Below are 18,180 nucleotides of genomic sequence, written 5' to 3'. Positions count from 1 at the left end.
CGCACACTACGATAAAATTTCCTGTAATGAAACATGCAGCAGATTGTTGAAATGCGTTTTTCTTGAAAACGGACAATTTCTAGAGCTAATGACAAGTATACCATTTTTTCACGAAAATAATGTAGGTTTAAGATTTTTTAAAAAAAGAAGCGTTAACGTTGTGGATAAAAAAATTATGCTCGTATTTACGTCATAAACACGGCGTATGTGGCGCCCTCTAGAAGATACATCGAAATAGATAACAAATTATGATTTCTCGTATACAAAAACATCTACCCCTAAATTTTCACGTTCATACACTCAAAAATATTATAATTATTATGAAAATTCAATTTTTAATTTCCAACTTTGACACCCTGTATCTTTTTTGTTAATCGTAATATTTTGAAGTAAAAAATCTAGTATGTCTCTATGGACCATTACTTACGGACCACCCTGTATATAATTTATATGGAGACATTCTATTTTCAGAATTTCAAAACTGGTTGTCTCTAATGAAGAAAAGGTAAACAATATAGAATTTGAGAAACTGGCGGGATTTAAAATAATTAATAATGCCGAAATTATAAAAATATATCTAAATTGTATTAGATCTTGTAAGATTTTCAGGAATTGCTTTTTAGTTTATGTTTATTAAGATTTTATTATACATTTCACTACTGTACTATTACTACTACTATCACATTACATCAATTTTTCAGTACTTACTTATCACATTTTACATTTTTATGCAAAGCTCCAGAGCCAATTTCTGAGAGAAAAAGGGTTCCTAAGAGTCAAGGCAGTTAAAAGTTAAACCGTTACTGTACTAGCCAAATTATTGTATTGTAGAAAGGTGACAAATGTGAAGTTCCGTATTACAAAACACATTACGGCCATAATAATGATATAGAACACTTGAGAATTTCCAAAAGTGAAAAGGATATCATTGCATCAAAGTTGCTTTTGGGTGTATCGACAGAAAAGTAAGAATTAGTGCCATTCTTTTTTTGTGCAACAAATGAATTTGCATTCAAAAATAAAAAATGCTAAAAGTAACACCAACACTTAAACAATTATATTTAATTAAGTAATAATTATGTATTTGAATTATATATTTTAATTACAAATATTTTATTGATAAACTCATTGCTTTGTACGATTTTGGATAATTTTAGAGATAATAAAATAAGCGAGGAAATCCACCGTAATAATATTATAACAAAAAAAGGTAGAGGAGAAGGTCCGAATATGGACCATGTACTTAATATGGGCTCCATGGCTATTCCTATTAGAACATCTAGCGGCATCACTGAATACTTAATACTTTAAAAGACAGCTACCTAGTAGCGAACTGTTTTACCGACAGTGTGCAGTTGATTTCTTATATTGTTAGAAACAGGTGGTGGTGAATGTGTTACTGGAATTCTAAATATTATCTGAAGGTAAGTTGTTATTATGTTTTATACGATTTTTAGTGATTAGGTATGTTTGTATATTCACCTAGATATTTTGTATAAAGATCAAAGTTTGTTTTGTTCAGAAAATATTTTGATTCACTTAAACTCTACAAATAATAGGTATCTATTGTTGAATGACATGCAATGCTGGTAATATGGGCCTTTTGTGGGTCCCAATATGGGCCAGGGCCTATATCGTCTCCTGATTTTAAATTCAATTCTTTTTCCAGGTTGACCACCAACCAAAGTTTTTACCAAACACATGTCTTAAATGTTTATGATTTTGAACCAACTTTTGATTTGAATTGATGAGTTTGGAGAAGGTTTCCCTGTAGCATGTATGTCCAGTAAATTATTTTTTACGCATATTAAAAGGAAAGTGGGAAGGGAAAACCCAAAAACATTTATGACTGGATATTACAAATACATACTTTAATGCTTGGTGTTTGGTTATGGGCTTGCCCATAAATAGATTGTTTTGTTCATGGCACGTTGACCGTGCCTGGCAAAACAATCTATCTAAAGTTAAAGGTGTCGAAAAAAGGAAATGGGTATATAAGACTCTGAAATATCTGCAAAGAAATTGGATTGTATACAATTTGAAGAAGAATATGCTGCTTTAATTAGTTTACTTCTTAATCAAGATGAAGTACAAAAGAAATAGGCCTTTATTTAATTGTTCACTACAGTAATTGTACCAAAACTTGGGCTTATTGCTACAGAAAACAGTGTGGTATTTCCACAAACATGCATATTGAAAACATGCATAAAAACCTAAAATATACATACCTTGAAGGAAAGAAAGTCAAACGTCTGGATAAGTCCTTATATTTGGTGCAAAAGTTGATGAGATAAAATCATAGATATATTGATTAAGTTAAGAAAGGGTAAGACAACTAAACATTCTTAGCAAATAAATATGGAACACCGACTTCCTCTAACATTAAAAGGTGATATAATATTAGAAAATACAAATCAATTTCTTATTAAGAAACCTAATAACAAAGATCATTACGTAACAAGGATGCATGATAATCCTTGCTGCAATTTAAAGTGTGTATATTGTGTTGTATGCATACACACATTTGAATGTACGTGCTTATATTTCAATATTAAAAATATTATATGTAGGGGAGGGTGGTACACAATGAAACATTGCAATTTGTCAATTTGAATTTGCCGCTACAACGCCACTAGCGCTGTCGCGGATGAGTCTTATGATGTTGCATCAGCCACCCGTTAGTTGCATTTGATATTCGCAAGAGTGCACATTTCATGACCAAATTTGTGTTTTTTGTCTTAAAGTAAAAAAAAAGAAGCCACTATAAAAAGGTATGTTATTTACAATTAAGCAGTTTTAGTATCCGTTTATATTTGTTATGAATAAGGGTATGCATTTCTTAACCTATAAAATATTTTGTCCAAAAATGTTCTTGTCTTAGATTTACATCCAATTAAAAAAAAATGCGTAGTGGTACACATTGAAACATGGGGTGGTGGTACACAATGAAACATGTTTCATTGTGTACCACCTTGTGTCTTTCTGGCCGTAGAATTTTTGGTTGTAGGTAACCATGGTAAGGAAGAAGAAGGAGCGAACAAGAGCTAAATTTACAGGCGATCAAATGACCGCAGCAGTCCAAGAGGTCAAAACAAATGGGACTTCCCTTCGCATTGCTGCAGATATGTTTGATGTAAATTTTGTCACATTAAGGCGTTATGTACTAAAGGATGGAGCCGAATTATGCTGTTAGATTAATATTTAGCACCGAGCAGGAAAGATCTTTATCTGAATATATAAAGACCTGTAGCAAAATGGAATTTGGGTTAAATACTCAAAAAGTAAGAGAGCTGGCATATGAAATGGCGGTCAGAAACAATATTAATATGCCAGATACCTGGAGAAGGAATAAGTGTGCGAGTAAGGATTGGCTAAGAGCTTTTATTAAAAGAACTAGGTCCTTAAGTATTAGAAAGCCAGAAGCTTGCTCTTTATCCAGGCTTACTTCTTTTACAAAACCTAATGTCGAAAGGTTTTTCCTACAGCTTCAGAAAATATATGAAGATAACCCAGAAGTTGTTCAGGAAATTCAAATTTATAATTTGGACGAAACTGCTACTACGACTGTACAGCGTCCACATAAAGTAGTTACACAAAAAGGGGTGAAACAGTTGAACCAGTGCACAAGTGCCGAAAGAGGATTACTAGCCACTACTTGTGCTATAATTAGAGCAAACGGAACTTTTCTACCGCCGATAATTATTTTTCCCCGAAAGAAGTTTGTCCCTCATATGTTAAATGGCGCGCCCCCAGGCACATTAGGACTAGCAAATCCAAGTGGGTGGATGACAGCCGAACTGTTTGTTGAGGTGTTAGACCACTTTATTAAACATACTGGTGTGACAAAAGAAAGGCCATGCCTATTAATATATGATAACCACGAATCACATGTGTCCTTGGAGATAGCGGAAAAGGCAAAAAACAATGGAATCATTATCTTAACTCTCCCGTCACATATGAGTAACAAGTTGCAGCCTTTAGACAAAGCAGTATTTTACTCTTTTAAGAACTTTTACAATGATGCAATAGATTCGTGGCTCCTCACCCACCCCGCCGTACCCATGACGCTAAGTGCAAAAGTTTCAAATTCATTCTATTTCCCGAATGTTCCGGACATTCATATGGCACTGAAATCAGATTTTGTAATCCTGTTGCCGAGTCCGATACAAACAAATAATAAAAGGCTTTCGTCATACTTTAAATTCGGAGTTGATTTTGGTAACATGATTGTATGCTAATTAAAATCTTTTGTTATTACTTTTTATTAAAAATAAATATTTTAGTTTTTTACTTTTTTACCGATTGGTATTTTTTGAAAAGAAAAATGTTTTTGTTCCTTATTTGAGTTGATTTAGTTTATTTTAGTTTTTTACCAACATTTTTTGAAAATAAAAAATGTTTTCGTTCTTTAAATAATAACATCGGAAGTTATACAAAATATTCGAAAAATCGTTTCATTGTGTACCACTCTCCCCTAGGCATATACATTACATTTGCCTTGAAAAGTATTCAGATGGGACTTATTAAGCAAAAAAATAAAATTAAAGATGAAAATGAGTTAAACATGCTGGCTAGAGATTCTACCTTATGTTTGCCATTGAAGCATTCCAAAGAAAAAATCATAAATGATATAGAACCCAATTTATTAGCAATAATCTCCAAAATAAAAACTGACCACCATTCGTAGGAACAATTGCTATTCATATTAGAGAAATCCAATAATATGAATAGTGTAATGATCATTAGAAATTATAATTTCTTAATTGTCAAAGATACAAGCAGGAAACAAGAACCCTTAAACAAGAATATAACAAATAATTTTATTCTACTAAAAAAAGAAAAAGCACTAACAAAGCAAGCAATAACAAAAAACGAAATCCATATGAGCAACAAATAATCAAGGAAACACTTACAGGTTCAGAGGTTGTTTCTAATGTTACTTGCAATGATCATTTTTATTTATAATAATTTTATTTTTAATTATAAATTATTTATAATAACCTACATATGATTGAAGATCGTATTAATTATTGTAGTTCATATTTAAAAATATAATTTTTGTAATAAAATTAGAATTAGTGTTTACCTAACTTTACTGTTTGCACTATCCCCGAATTTTATACAATGTTTTCAAATTTTCATATCCTAAATACTGACTTGTATAATAAAATTGTTTATTTACTTCTCACCGGCACCATGCATAAATTAAGATTTAAATACTATTTTGAGAATTATTGGTATTGGCGAAAAAATTATAATCTAATATTTTATACAATCTTAACATGACACAAATATAATTCCGTGAATCTTTTATATAATTCGTAAAAATAAAATATGCCTTAGTGTTGCGGCAAATACACGAGTACGGGCCTGTCTAGGCTTCCCTTCCTAGAGGGTGGATGAGATACAACGGGGCAGCGGCGGCCGAGAGGCAGTGCGACGATAACAAGGGTGACAATGCAGTCACGCACGTCACTAGTTAGTAGAATACGTTTTGTTTTGTATGTAGTTTAATAAAGCAATTATTAACGTGAAATTCTCAAAATCTGTACACAACCCTTACATAACACTATGCTTGCATTAATAATTAAAACGAATTGGTTCTATCTTTTATATTTGGTTGCAAAATTTAAACTTGGCGCTGTTATAGGTGCACATGATGCACATGCGCAATAGCACGATCAGATTCCTATGTTTAGCCGCCGGTCATGTGGCGCGGTTCAGCCTGAGAAGGGAGGCTGCGCACGCGACATCGCCTGGCGGGCCCCCCACTCCACGTCCTTAAATCTCGGCGTGCCACGGGGTAGACGGGTAGAGAGTCAGAGCAGTGTTGCCAGATGTGAAGATTTCTCTTCACAATGAAGAATTTTGACCCGAAATTGACCCCTATGAAGAAAATTAAATTTTTTTAAATCAACGAAATGTGAAGAATTTTCCGCTCTTTCCTGAGTTTTAAATTTTCCTAAAAATAATAATGAGACTCATAAATAGAATAGACCGGATAGCAAAATCGAGGGGAATGCACGTAGACGTAGTCCATTGTACTGTACACTGTAGTGTAGGAAACTATTTAGTGTAGACTGCAGAATGAAAAATGATATTTGACAATTTAACATTTGACATTGACATTTTCGTAATAACCAGCTGGTTACATTGCAATTCGCAATAGCGAACCAACAACCAACACCCCTCACCATCAAACAAACCTTTAGTAGATATTATATTTTTTAATCAACAATTTTGGTTGAAATTATATCTTCTTCAGCCCACTCCTTACAGTAAGTACTATAAAATAGTAATATAAAGATTATGTAAGTAGGGCATATTGTTATCATATATATTTTACCTACGACCACTACTGTAAGTACTTAAAAACACACTGTCTGTGATCAATGTGAGATTTCTATTACGTACGGTAAAAAAAACGCACAGTTTTCCTAGCAACTGCCTAGCAACGGCCAATACAATACTGTATTGACCGTTGCTAGGCGGTTACTAGGAAAACTACGATTTTTTTACCAAGCTGTGCGATTTTTTTACCGTACGACGTAATAGGAATCTTGCATTGATCGCAGACGGTATGTTTTTAAGTATTTAAAGTAGTGGTCGTAGGTAAAGTATAGTACGTAATACGTGGTGTAATGCAATTACGCACTCATAGAATTTTCCATTCGTGCGTAAAATGCTTTTTACAACACTTATTACGTAATATACTATTATATTTCGATGTCATCATTAGAAATTGACAGCGCTTCAGAAAACGAAAGCTTGACTCCCTTTCCTACGAAAAAGACCCAAGTACGGCTTCCAAGGAAATCTGAAAAGAATTGGTTGGAAGATGAAAAATACAGTGGGTGGCTAAATGAAGGCATAAATTCAAGTATTATGTGTACTGCATGTGGCCTAAATTTACAAATAACTGGCGGTAAGGCTGATTTAGACAAGTACATGCATACTTTGCAAAATAAAAAAAGTGCAACTAAAGAAAACAACAGAGTCCATTGCCATATTGGATAAAAAGCAAACTGAAAAAGAACTATTTAATGAAAAAAATCTTAAAGCTGAAATAAAACTTTCACTGTTCTTTGCTGAACACAACATTGCAGTAAGGTTAATAACAACCGAACAAAATAGATCATACGATGATGGTTTCATTTTAGTTTCCTTTGACTTACAAAAGGTTCTTACCACTCCCCATGGGCCGGATATGGTATATGGATTTAGTAGAAAATTCGCGGTTTATAATTTTACCGTGTATGAGACCAAGTCAAAAAACGGATTTTGTTATATTTGGGGCGAAAAGGATGGCAAGCGGAGCGTTAATGAAATATGCTCAAATCTATATTCTTACCTCACTAAGCTGGATAATGACGGAAAGTATAAATTAGTGTCACTTTTCTGTGATAACTGCCCAGGTCAGAATAAAAACAAATTTGTTCTGCCGATGCTCCAGCATTTTTTAAAACATTCCAAATCAGTGGAGGAGTTAACAATCACATATTTAGTCGCTGGACATACCTACATGCCAGTTGATAATGTACATGCAGTTACAGAAAAATACGTTTCATATATGAGCATTCAAGCGTTCTCTGAATGGACCACTATAATTAGAAACGCAAGGCGCCGTCCCAAGCCCTATGAAGTAATTCCTGTTCATTACGGAGATATTTTAGACTGGAAGTCTCTTGCGATCCCCAAAAAAATCGTAACCGTGCAAGGCCAAGACTTTAAAATAAATGACATTGTTAGAGTTAAATTTTCTAAAAACAGTGACAGTGTGTTATTTTTACACAATATGACATGCAATTGGCACATGAAATTCAATGGGCTGATATTCGTCGAGCATATAACTCCGAGTTAGGCATTAATAAAAAAAATTGAATGATCTTATAAATCTCTGTCACCAATTTATAATAAAACCTCAATACCATGCTGAGTATTTCGCACTTAAGGCAGACAGTAAAGAACCCGATATTCTCCCACAAAGTGACATAGAAGACACTGTAGAATAGATCAATTACCAACTGGATGAATCTAAAAAAATACAATATCTAATAAAGCGTTTTATTTAAATTTTTATAAACTATAGGTATACAAGTAAAAAATGTTTGCACTGTAACAAAGTCATTTTTCGACACCCCACATTTGTTTTCTTTTCATTAAATTCTATTAATAAATATAATTTACCGCACCGGCATTATTTTTTGGCATTTCAAACGCCGTCCGTCACCGCGTAGCACCATGCCTATAGCCGAAAAATCCACGCCGCGACACCGCGGAAGGCAGTCGTCCACCAGCCAGTGCCGAGACCAGTCGTGCCGATCTCCAGCCTGCCGTCTAGCCAGCGATACGTCACCGCCTGAGTAAGAATTTTACAAGTCCCGCTTAGGAGAACTACGCAGCCGCTACCGAAACGTCACCAGGACCTAGGAAGTAAGCCGCCGTCAGCGTTTTAGTTCACCACGAGGCATCGTAGAGACCAGTCCAGCCGTCAGCCGTTCCAGTAAGACCTACGTCACCAGTAAGGAATGAGTAAGAATTTTACAAGTCCAGCCTGAAGAAACTGCGCAGCCGCCAGGATCCGCCATACCAATACAGCAAACAAGCTGCCGTCCGAGATTCAGTTCCTCACGAGCCGCCGAAACAACCAGTCCAGCCTGAGAACAACTCCAGCAAGCCGAGACGTCACCGCAGGAAATAGGTAAAATTTTACAAGTCCAGCCTAGAAGAATTGCGCAGCCGCCCGTTCCCAGACAAGGGACTTAGGAAAGAAGCTGAATTTGGAAATTCAGTTCCCTGCCAGCCGCCGTCGCAGCCAGTCGAGCCGTCCCAGCCCAGCCTACGTCACCAATAGGAATTGGTCAGATTCTGCTAAGTCCAGCCTGGCAGAACCGCGCAGCCGCCAGAGACCACTCCATCTCCTGTCATCACCAGAAGCCGTCCAATCCGACCATCAAAGTAGTAAGTTAGGTTCCGCGCATACTCAACGCGCAAGTCTCTTGAGGTGACAAGAGACCTGGCAAGGTATTTGCACTGCAGAATTAGTTCCAATCTACCGTTCCCACAGTGCAGACGTGTCGAGGGAAGGAAGTAAGTTAAAGGTTTAGGGAATATAGGTAAAGTCTTGGCTACTGTCCGTTGGTACTAATCATACTTTGCATTTCCAGATATCCGTCCGTACGACTCCGTGGCTGGGTGCACTGTCGCACTTATCCGGTGTACTTAGCCCCGCTGCGCGTTCGGGTCATAGAGTGTCGCTCCCCCCTCCTATCCGCTCTATGAGTCGAAACGCAGGTCGTTGCTAATCATATTTCTTTTCAGGGATTCGTCTGTCCGACTCCGTGGTTGGGTGCACTGTCGCACTTATCCGGTGTACTTAACCCCGCTGCGCGTTCAGGTCATAGGGTGTTGCTTCCCCCTCCTATCCGCTCTATGAGTTGAAACGCAGGTCGGCGCTAATCATTTTTGTCTATTTCAGCCTGCCAGCCGCATACCAGTGCCAAGGAAACTTATTATTCTTTACTTGTATTTCTGTTTATTTCTAGAGATAGTAGCCAAGCCTGTAGTATATATTTAGCTCTTAGCTTTTGCTAGTTTTGTTGCTTCCTCACCCCGCCCCCTGGTATCTGCACGCCGTCACATTCACGCTTGTTTTGCTAGTACCGCTAATTCTGTGTGCATTACTTTCGTCAGGTCACCGCTTAACACCGCACCGTCATTTTACCATTCTTCGTAGTAACCCCCTGTATATAATCATAGTCATTTGCCACCGTTTAGCAGTAGAGGTAGAGTAATATAGTGTAAATAGGTAGCTTTGGACTAAATAAATGTAAATATATACCCATTGTGTGACTTTTATTCCTGTGTGAAGTCTAACTCTCTCTAGACCCTCTGGACATACCTGTCTTCACTGCAGCCGCCCGCGTAGTGGTGTTTCTGCACTTTAAACAGAATCTGGCGCTCGAGGAAACCGCCGTCGCACAGGCGTCATAGTGACGAACGACGAAAATACCAACCAAGCACGTCACAGCACATTTTCATTTTATTTATGTTATACTAGTAACTCGGTACATTCTTTTATTAAAATATGTTAAAATGTTTTAAAATTCCAAGAATAAAGTTTTTTGTTATGTTTAATTATTATTTTTATAATAAAAAATATTGAGTAAGGTTCAACCACCATTTTTTATTTAATTATCTAAAACCCAAAGGCGTAAAGCCTTTCGTCGTGACGTCGTCGATATATAAAGAATTTAAACAATTTTTTCTGGAACATAAAATTCCGTTAACCAATACAATTGGAATGACCAGTGACGGTGCTCATGTAATGTTGGGGGATAATAATTCCTTTAAGACGAGACTTCAAGACGATACCAACATTCTTGTAGTTTTGACGTGCATTTGTCAAAGTGCTGCATTAGTTGCAAGCAAGGCTTGTCGGGAGCTACCCAGAATGCCCGAGGATCTGTTAAGAGCAGTTGCTTTATATACAGGTGGTAACACAAAACGATGTTTTTTGGTTTCAATCAAAGAAACTATTAAACTTGGCCACAACTAGATGGCTACCATTTCACGATTGTGTCAGTCGATTTCTGGAACAGTAAGACGTATTAAAGGCATATTTTTAACTGCGATTGTAGACGGTAGATTACATCAAACACATTTTATTGTAGTCTTTTACATATGAGACAAAATGTTATTTTAATTTTTTTAAATACATCCTAAATTACTTTAATCAGTTTAACGCTCTCTTTCAATCTAATAATGTGTTAATTGGTAGATGAACTGAAAAAAATGATTGCCGTTACATTTTGGAACCATTTAGGCAGAATTCAAAACTACAATAATATACTTTTGTTTAAAAATATTTCATTTTTGGCTAAACTAGTTTTGATTTTACCTCATGCCAATGCAGATTGTGAGGGAATTTTTTCTAACTGATGTCAAAACAAAACTCAACGTTCAATGCAAAGCGAATATACAATCCGTTAGAAAAACATCATCGAAGCCGCCCTCATGTCAGCAACAGACCACTGAACAAGAACAAAACACTTAACTATTAATTAAAATAAAGAAAATTGTTAATAGTCTTCCTTAGCAGGACCTCACTTGTATTTATTTACTGATGAGCAATTGAACTTCGCCTTTTGGGCACACCAGATTTTTTTTCTGTATATTTTGTAATACTAGTTTTGTAATTTAATCTCTGGTTATACCTAATAAAGTCAAGTATTATTTTTATTAAATCTTACAGCATGATTATTGACAAGTTTACAACAAAGTTGCTAAATTAATGTTTCCTCGCAAAGTAGTTATGTTACCATTACAGCTTTCTTACAAACCGACTGTAAAAACTTTTACAATTTTATAGTTTTATTTGTAAATGATATCAATGTTGCAGCAATTTCATTTTTGCTTAGTTGACACATATTTACACTCTGATTTCAGTTTTTAAATAGTTTTAAACTAAAATTTCAAATTTGATAATACATATCTTACATTTGTATTTGCGTCCACAAAATTGTAGGGTAGTAAATTTTGAGTTGGCAATGAGATTACATAAAAATGGCAGCCTCCTAAGTTGCACGTGTCGGACGTCTCTCTTGCGCAGTATATTTCTTTAGGTATGTGATTGCTACTGCGAACAAAGCTATTAAATATCAAAACAGCAATAAACTAGATGTGATGTGATGTGAACTAGAGACAGAGATTTCATTCCTGATATAGACTTACGGGTGTTGAGTGCTCTATTGTTAATATTGATTTTATATTATTTTAATTTCTATTCCTATTCCTATTTTCTTAAATTACCGTGTTTAACATATGGCATTGGTTTAAATAATAATAAACAATAATAGTTTTTATCTATTTTCCGCAAAAAAATTTATTGGCAATTGTGTGAAATTGTTTAGAGTTACGGAGGGAACTCAGCTGATCGCGGTCTTTTACAAAATCAGACGCATTTGGCGATCGCACACAATCCTGCTCGCGATCTCCTTTAAATAGTTACAGTACGGCTTTAGTAGTTAAGAAAATGAGTTCTATGGAAGAAGTATTTTTATTGAATCTTCTATTTGAAGAGAAAGAAAAGCGCCAAAGAAATAAGCGGGCAAGATTTTGGATTCATCCAATTAACAGAAGCAGACAAGTAGAGGGTGAATTTCAAACTTTATTCAAAAAATTGTTATTGGACGAACAGCGGTTTTTTCAGTACTTCCGAATGTCATCTGGAAAGTACAATGAGCTACTAGAGATTATTCAAGAAGGCATTCAGTTGCAAAATACAATACTGGCCTTGCCGATTTACTTCGATTTTAAACGATTCATAGAATTAGCATGGTACGCGACGATGAAAAACATTCGCACTAGATATTCCCGAGCTCGTCTAGTCCGCATCGTGGTCTCACGAGATTCTTTGGAAAAGATCGGAGGAGAACGAGATGCGAGGGGGCATAACCCGAGAACGCCAAGTGCAAATACATACATACTGTACTTTTCTAAATCCACCGGTGAGTCCCCCGCTCTCTACCGGTGTCTCACCGACGCGTTTCAAAATTTACCACCAATGACCAAAAATAAGTTGTTTCTAAATTCACCGGTGTAATCAGATGTTTCAACCGGTAAGGAACCGTATCCATCAGGGTTTTTAGCTGGAATTTCAGTGGGATTGCGGGTTGTTTTCTATAACCTCAGTTTTTATTTTGTGTTCTTTGTTTTTTTTTACAACAATCATCTACGGTTTCTATTTAGTTATTAAAATGGAGACGTGGAAACTTGTGTATAATGAAGAAGGACTGATTATGATAAATGGGAATAATATAGTAGTGCAACATATAAATAATTTTTGACACAATGATAAATACGGATGAGGACAATAATAATGGCAGTGCCTTATTAGAAGAAATGGATAAATCAGTGGATATGGGCAGCGAGGCAGGTCCCTTAAACACGAATCACGACAAAGTTTCCTCTAAAAGGAAAACAACTCTTAAGTTTAACGAATATCTCTATATAAAAAATAAGAGGGAGGAAGAAAAAGAAGATAGAAAACAACAATTTTCCCAGGAAAAATGGGAGGAAGAGAAGCAATTAAGGAGGGAAGAAACTAACGCTATATTAAAATTGGCCGAGTCTCTGGGTAAAAAAGAGTTCTCTTATAAAACGCATTAGCTTTCTTCAATCTTTATCGAGATGAATTTGTATTTATTTTATTTTTGTTATATTTATCTACTTATTTTATAATTTTGTTGAATCTACACTGAGATAAACGAGGTTTTTTACTTATTATTTTCATCGAAAAGATTCTGTATTTATTTTTGTTATATTTACTTATTTTATTGTTTTGTTGAATCTGTATCTGTGAGATAAAGGAGTTAATAAATAATTTTTGTGTTAAAAAGATATAAATAAAATCCAAAATATACTAGTTGTTTTTTATTATGTTAATTTATATAATACAATAGTTGTCTTTTTATAGGTATATTAAAATTTTAATAAAATATATTTTATTATCGTGTACATTTATAAACAATTAATATATAAAATTAATAAAATATTTCCATATACAAATTAAATTAAAATTTATAAGAAAAATATGACAAAATTTTTTTAAATATAATCTTAAATTAAAATTGTAACCAAAAAACCCTTAGCAAATATTATTCACAATTTCATTTCGAAATTGTACAGCTTCTTTGTCTTCATTGTCTTCCTCGGAGTCTAGGGTTAATTTGGTCCTCATATGCAATATGCAAATGCAATATACAAGCCGTTATGAATTTGTATTTTGCATTTGCAATTTTAATATATTCAATTATTTAAGTCTTCGAAACATTCCTTTCAGTCGACCAAAGGCCTGTTCAATCATTATCCTCTTGCTACTTAGCTGAACATTAAATATTTTTTGTTGTGTTGTCAAATTTCCATTATCTTTAAAAGTACCAGCTGGTAGTAAATCCGATGAGTTTTCCTCTAATTTTTTATAAATTTGACAAGATCGCCACACACCAGAATCATGAACAGACCCTGGCCAACCTCAAAAAACGTTTATAAATTTTTCTTTAGCATCACATATTCCCTGCAGTTGTAAAGAATGAAACCCTTTTCTATTATAATACGAGTTGTCTCCTGTTGGACCAGGAATGGGTATGTGCGTTCATCCACACATCCAAACACATCTAAAAAGTACAATTATGTAAAATTATTTGTCTACAAGAAGAAATATTAAGTAGTATGGGCACTATCGAATAATTATTACTAAACAAATAGTATTGACTATCGAATAAATTCATTCGAATAAAATCATTAATTACTACTTTTAACCGCCGCCGCCGTTGCTTAGAGAACTACGAATGCGTGCTTTCCGACTCCGACTGATATCGAACGCTATCGATCGCTGCCCAAAGGTGAATGCAGCGCTGTTATACCATCATCGCCGTCCCTAATGAAATTAATTATTCAAAAATTACAGTTGGTAATTCGGCGTTTTTTGACTGGTTTACCCTTACATAGTCGAAATTTTTATTTGTTTGTAGTAATTAAATAGTGCATATTTACTTAAAAGTAGCATACTGATTTTACATCATAATCGATTTAAAAATTAAATGGGACGCTCAGGGAAACGTTCAGCAGTGTGGGGGTTTTTTACAAAAAACTCAAAAACTTCAATTGTGTGGTGCATACTTTGTAAAAAAAAACAATTTAAATATAACGGAAACCCCTCCAATTTAAGAGACCATTTGAAACGGAAGCATCCTGGCTATCTCGACGTGGATCAAAATTTTGAAAAGTGCAGTAATGCTAAGCAAGATAATAGTGGTGAATGTTCGATACCGCCATCTACATCTCGTGAAATTTTAGAAGAGGCCTCTGGTTCAACAACACCGCCAGAACAAGAATTATCAGTTACCAAAAAGCGCGCACAAAAACCGAAAACACGACAAATTAAGCTTTTCGTCACATCTAAAAGATTGGAATTAACGGAGGATGAAAAAAAAAATAATAGACCGGAGTCTAATAAAAATCATTGGATTATCAACCTCTGTCTATAGTAAAAGATCAGGATTTTTTAGAATACCTACTCTAAGACACTACAACTACTTTACACACCGCCCACTCGAAAAATTATATCTAACGTAAAGTTACCGAATATCTATCTATAAAAATATTAGAAACGAAGTTTTACAATTTTTGAATAAAATAGAACACATATCTGTAAAAACAAATATTTGAACCTCAGATACAAATAAGGCTTTTTTAACAATAACCAGCCATTTCATCTATAATAATTACGTATTTGTATATGCAGGATTGTTCCTGTTTTAGCAAACACGGAAATACGTGAGGATCATACTGGAGTAAATATATCCAATGTTATTACAAATCTTTTAACAGAGTGGAATATTGAAAACAAAATTGTAACGATTATAAGTGATAATCAAGGACATTTAAATAAAGGGGACTTATTTATTTACATTTCTAGATGAAGCCTGGTCTATTCACAGTCNCAGCTACTTAAAATTCTGGAAGAGGCCGTTGATCCACCACAATTAGAAGGATTCTGCGATACAATCATTTACGATGGAGCAGCACTAGCGCATGCTCTTCCACCTAAAACATCACGAACTTTTGGAGAATACTGTGATACGGAATTCAAAAACAGAATTTTGAATGATGCTGAGAGGTTCCATGCAAACAGAATACACATTTCTTCGGATACTTACTCGAAAACTTGTCTGAAGAAACATGTGAGAGATAAGAGAGGCGTTGGTCTTCGTCGCCAAGTAGCACCAGGAAATATGCTACCAAAAAATTGGAATGAGTTCCTCCGCTGCGATCAGAATAAGGCAGAACTCTTCAAGTTACTTGGAGAACATGCATTTTTTAAGTTTGATTTGGCTCACATCAGTACTGAGATTGATGGCATCATTCGTTCATCTCGGCCAGATGAAACTTCAATTGATGGGGTACAATGCAGGCAACAGGAAGAAGCAGACGGCAGAATTTTTCTCCACGCTAAAGACAGTGTTGATCATGGAGCAAAAAAATAATTATTTGCACAGTAGATACTGATGTAGTTGTTTTGGCAATTTCTTTCTTTCACATTCTCAAAACTGCGGGACTTCAGGAAATGTGGATTTTATTTGGTGCTGGGAAGGGTCAGAGGTATATGAGCATTAATGCCATGTTTGAAAGTATGGGTGAACATAAAGCTGTTGCATTGAGAGGATTCCATGCATTCACTGAATCAGATATAACGTCATCATTTGCAATGAGAGGGAAACAGAGTGCCTGGAAAGTGTGGAAATCATTTCCTGAAGCTGCTGAAGCCTTCCAAGCTAACTCTCTACCACATCAGTCTATTCCTGATGAGACTTTTCAAGTTCTGGAAAAGTTTACTGTTTTGCTTTACTACAAAGGCGCGGAAGACTTATCAGTCAATCATATTAGAAAGCTTCTATTTACTTCAAAAAGTCGCAGCCTGCAAAATCTGCCCCCAACAAAAGAGGCATTAAGGCAGCATTGTCTTCGTTCAGCATACCAGGCAGGACAAGTTTGGGGTCGTGCGTGCTCAGTGATGGACAACATTCCAGGGCCAGAAGGATGGGGATGGACCATGGTTGCTGGGGAGTGGGCGCCAGTCTGGTCTTCTCTTCCTTCTATTATGGAAGCCTGCAGAGAATTGATTAAGTGTAGTTGCTCCGGATGCCGTACACGATGCTCGTGTTCAAATGTCAAGGTTCCATGCACGCTACTTTGCACGAACTGCACTGGAGGTCGGCAATGCAGCAATGAATTTAATAAAAGGTATGCGTTTAATTGATTATTTTTAAATTTGTTTCACAATAAAATTTCAAGATCATTATATTGCTTTTTGATCCAATGCCTTAATATAATAATAATAATGATAATGATAATGATAATAATAATGATAATAATAATAATTATTATTATTTTGTTTCAGAGATGAATTGGAATATGAAGATGATTGCGTAATCTAGAGTCATAAGAGCTAAATAGAAGCAGTGAATTTACATGTGTTTCTTAGTATTTAGTCGTTTTTTGTTTGTAAAAATTTGTTTTTTAATGTAATAACTGTTTTCAAAATCAATAAAATCAGGGTTGTTTATGGAAACAAGTCTTTCTTACCATATACACAACCCCATATACATAAACCCTTTTTTGTGGGTAAGGGATAGTGGGCACAATTAAAAACTTACTTATCAACGAAATTAGTGAGAAAAGTGAAATTTTCATGTTTTTGAAAATTGTGCAGAACCCTTAAGGTGTAGAGATAAATGTATAGGGACAAAAAAGTGTCCCCTTTACAAGAGCTTTCAAACAAACAAAAAATAAAATCGAAATCGGACAATTAGGAGCTGAGATACAAGAAAATTAGTGCGGCTAATGGCGGCCATCTGTAATGGCCTCCATTTTGGTGTTCTACACGGATTTTCAAGTGGCTCCCTATCTGGAAAGTTACCTTTTGGCATCAAATGTAACCACAGAAAGTGGCACATTCCAATCAAAAAGTGCAGCTTTTTGGTGTACCCGATGTACTAAAGTAAAAATTGTAGGTCAGGATCTTGTAAAAAGTGCAATAATAAGCACCATACACCTTTGCACTTTCATAGGCAAGCAACTGCGTCAGAAGGGACAGGTAGTTCAAGCGGTGAATCAAATCAGGGAAATATGGTAGCGGAGGCAAGTAAATCTGTAGCGGTATCGAATTACAACTTTGTACAGGGGTAAACCGGAGAAGGGTTTTAACGCTAACGAAACTGGCTTGTTTTGAAAAAAGATGCCAAACCGCACATTATCATGAAAAGACAAGACCGCACTGGGCCTAAAATAGCAAAGTATCGTCTTACACTTCTTTTTTGTTCGAATGCTTCTGGAAATTGTATAATTAAACCTTTGTTAGTATACAAGTCACTAAATCCCCGTGCTTTGAAGAACATCGATAAAAATGAATTGCCTGTGTTTTGGCGTGCCAATAGTCACGTATGGGAAACGAGAGACATTTTTTAGAGTGATTTGAGAATTGTTTCATACCAGGGATTAAACATTATTTGACGTGAAAAAATCTCTCATTTAAGGTTTTATTACTCATTTACAGGAAATAAATCCTAATGTTCGAGTAGAATTCTTTCCACAAAGCACCACATCACTCCTACAGCC

At 35.3% G+C, this 18,180-nt stretch overlaps 2 protein-coding genes across 2 annotated transcripts in view; both read left to right on the top strand.

Annotated features, from left to right (window-relative positions):
• Positions 1–3,048, top strand: part of LOC108911417 — a 6,831-nt gene extending 3,783 nt beyond the window's left edge. The window contains exon 2 of the mRNA XM_023455532.1: positions 3,008–3,048. Within this exon, the coding sequence (XP_023311300.1) occupies positions 3,008–3,048 (41 nt within the window). The remainder of the gene's footprint in view (positions 1–3,007) is intronic.
• Positions 3,049–3,170: 122 nt separating this feature from the next.
• On the top strand, positions 3,171–4,238 carry LOC108911416 (tigger transposable element-derived protein 1-like). Its single transcript, XM_018716351.1, has one exon. The coding sequence runs from the start codon at positions 3,171–3,173 to the stop codon at positions 4,236–4,238; it is 1,068 nt and encodes a 355-aa protein (XP_018571867.1).
• Positions 4,239–18,180: the final 13,942 nt, after the last annotated feature.

Source organism: Anoplophora glabripennis, unplaced genomic scaffold (assembly GCF_000390285.2).
Source record: "Anoplophora glabripennis isolate ALB-LARVAE unplaced genomic scaffold, Agla_2.0 scaffold755, whole genome shotgun sequence".
NCBI lineage: Eukaryota > Metazoa > Arthropoda > Insecta > Coleoptera > Cerambycidae > Anoplophora > Anoplophora glabripennis.
The sequence above is the reverse complement of the archived record's forward strand: the minus strand, read 5'-3'. Positions and strand labels throughout refer to the sequence as shown.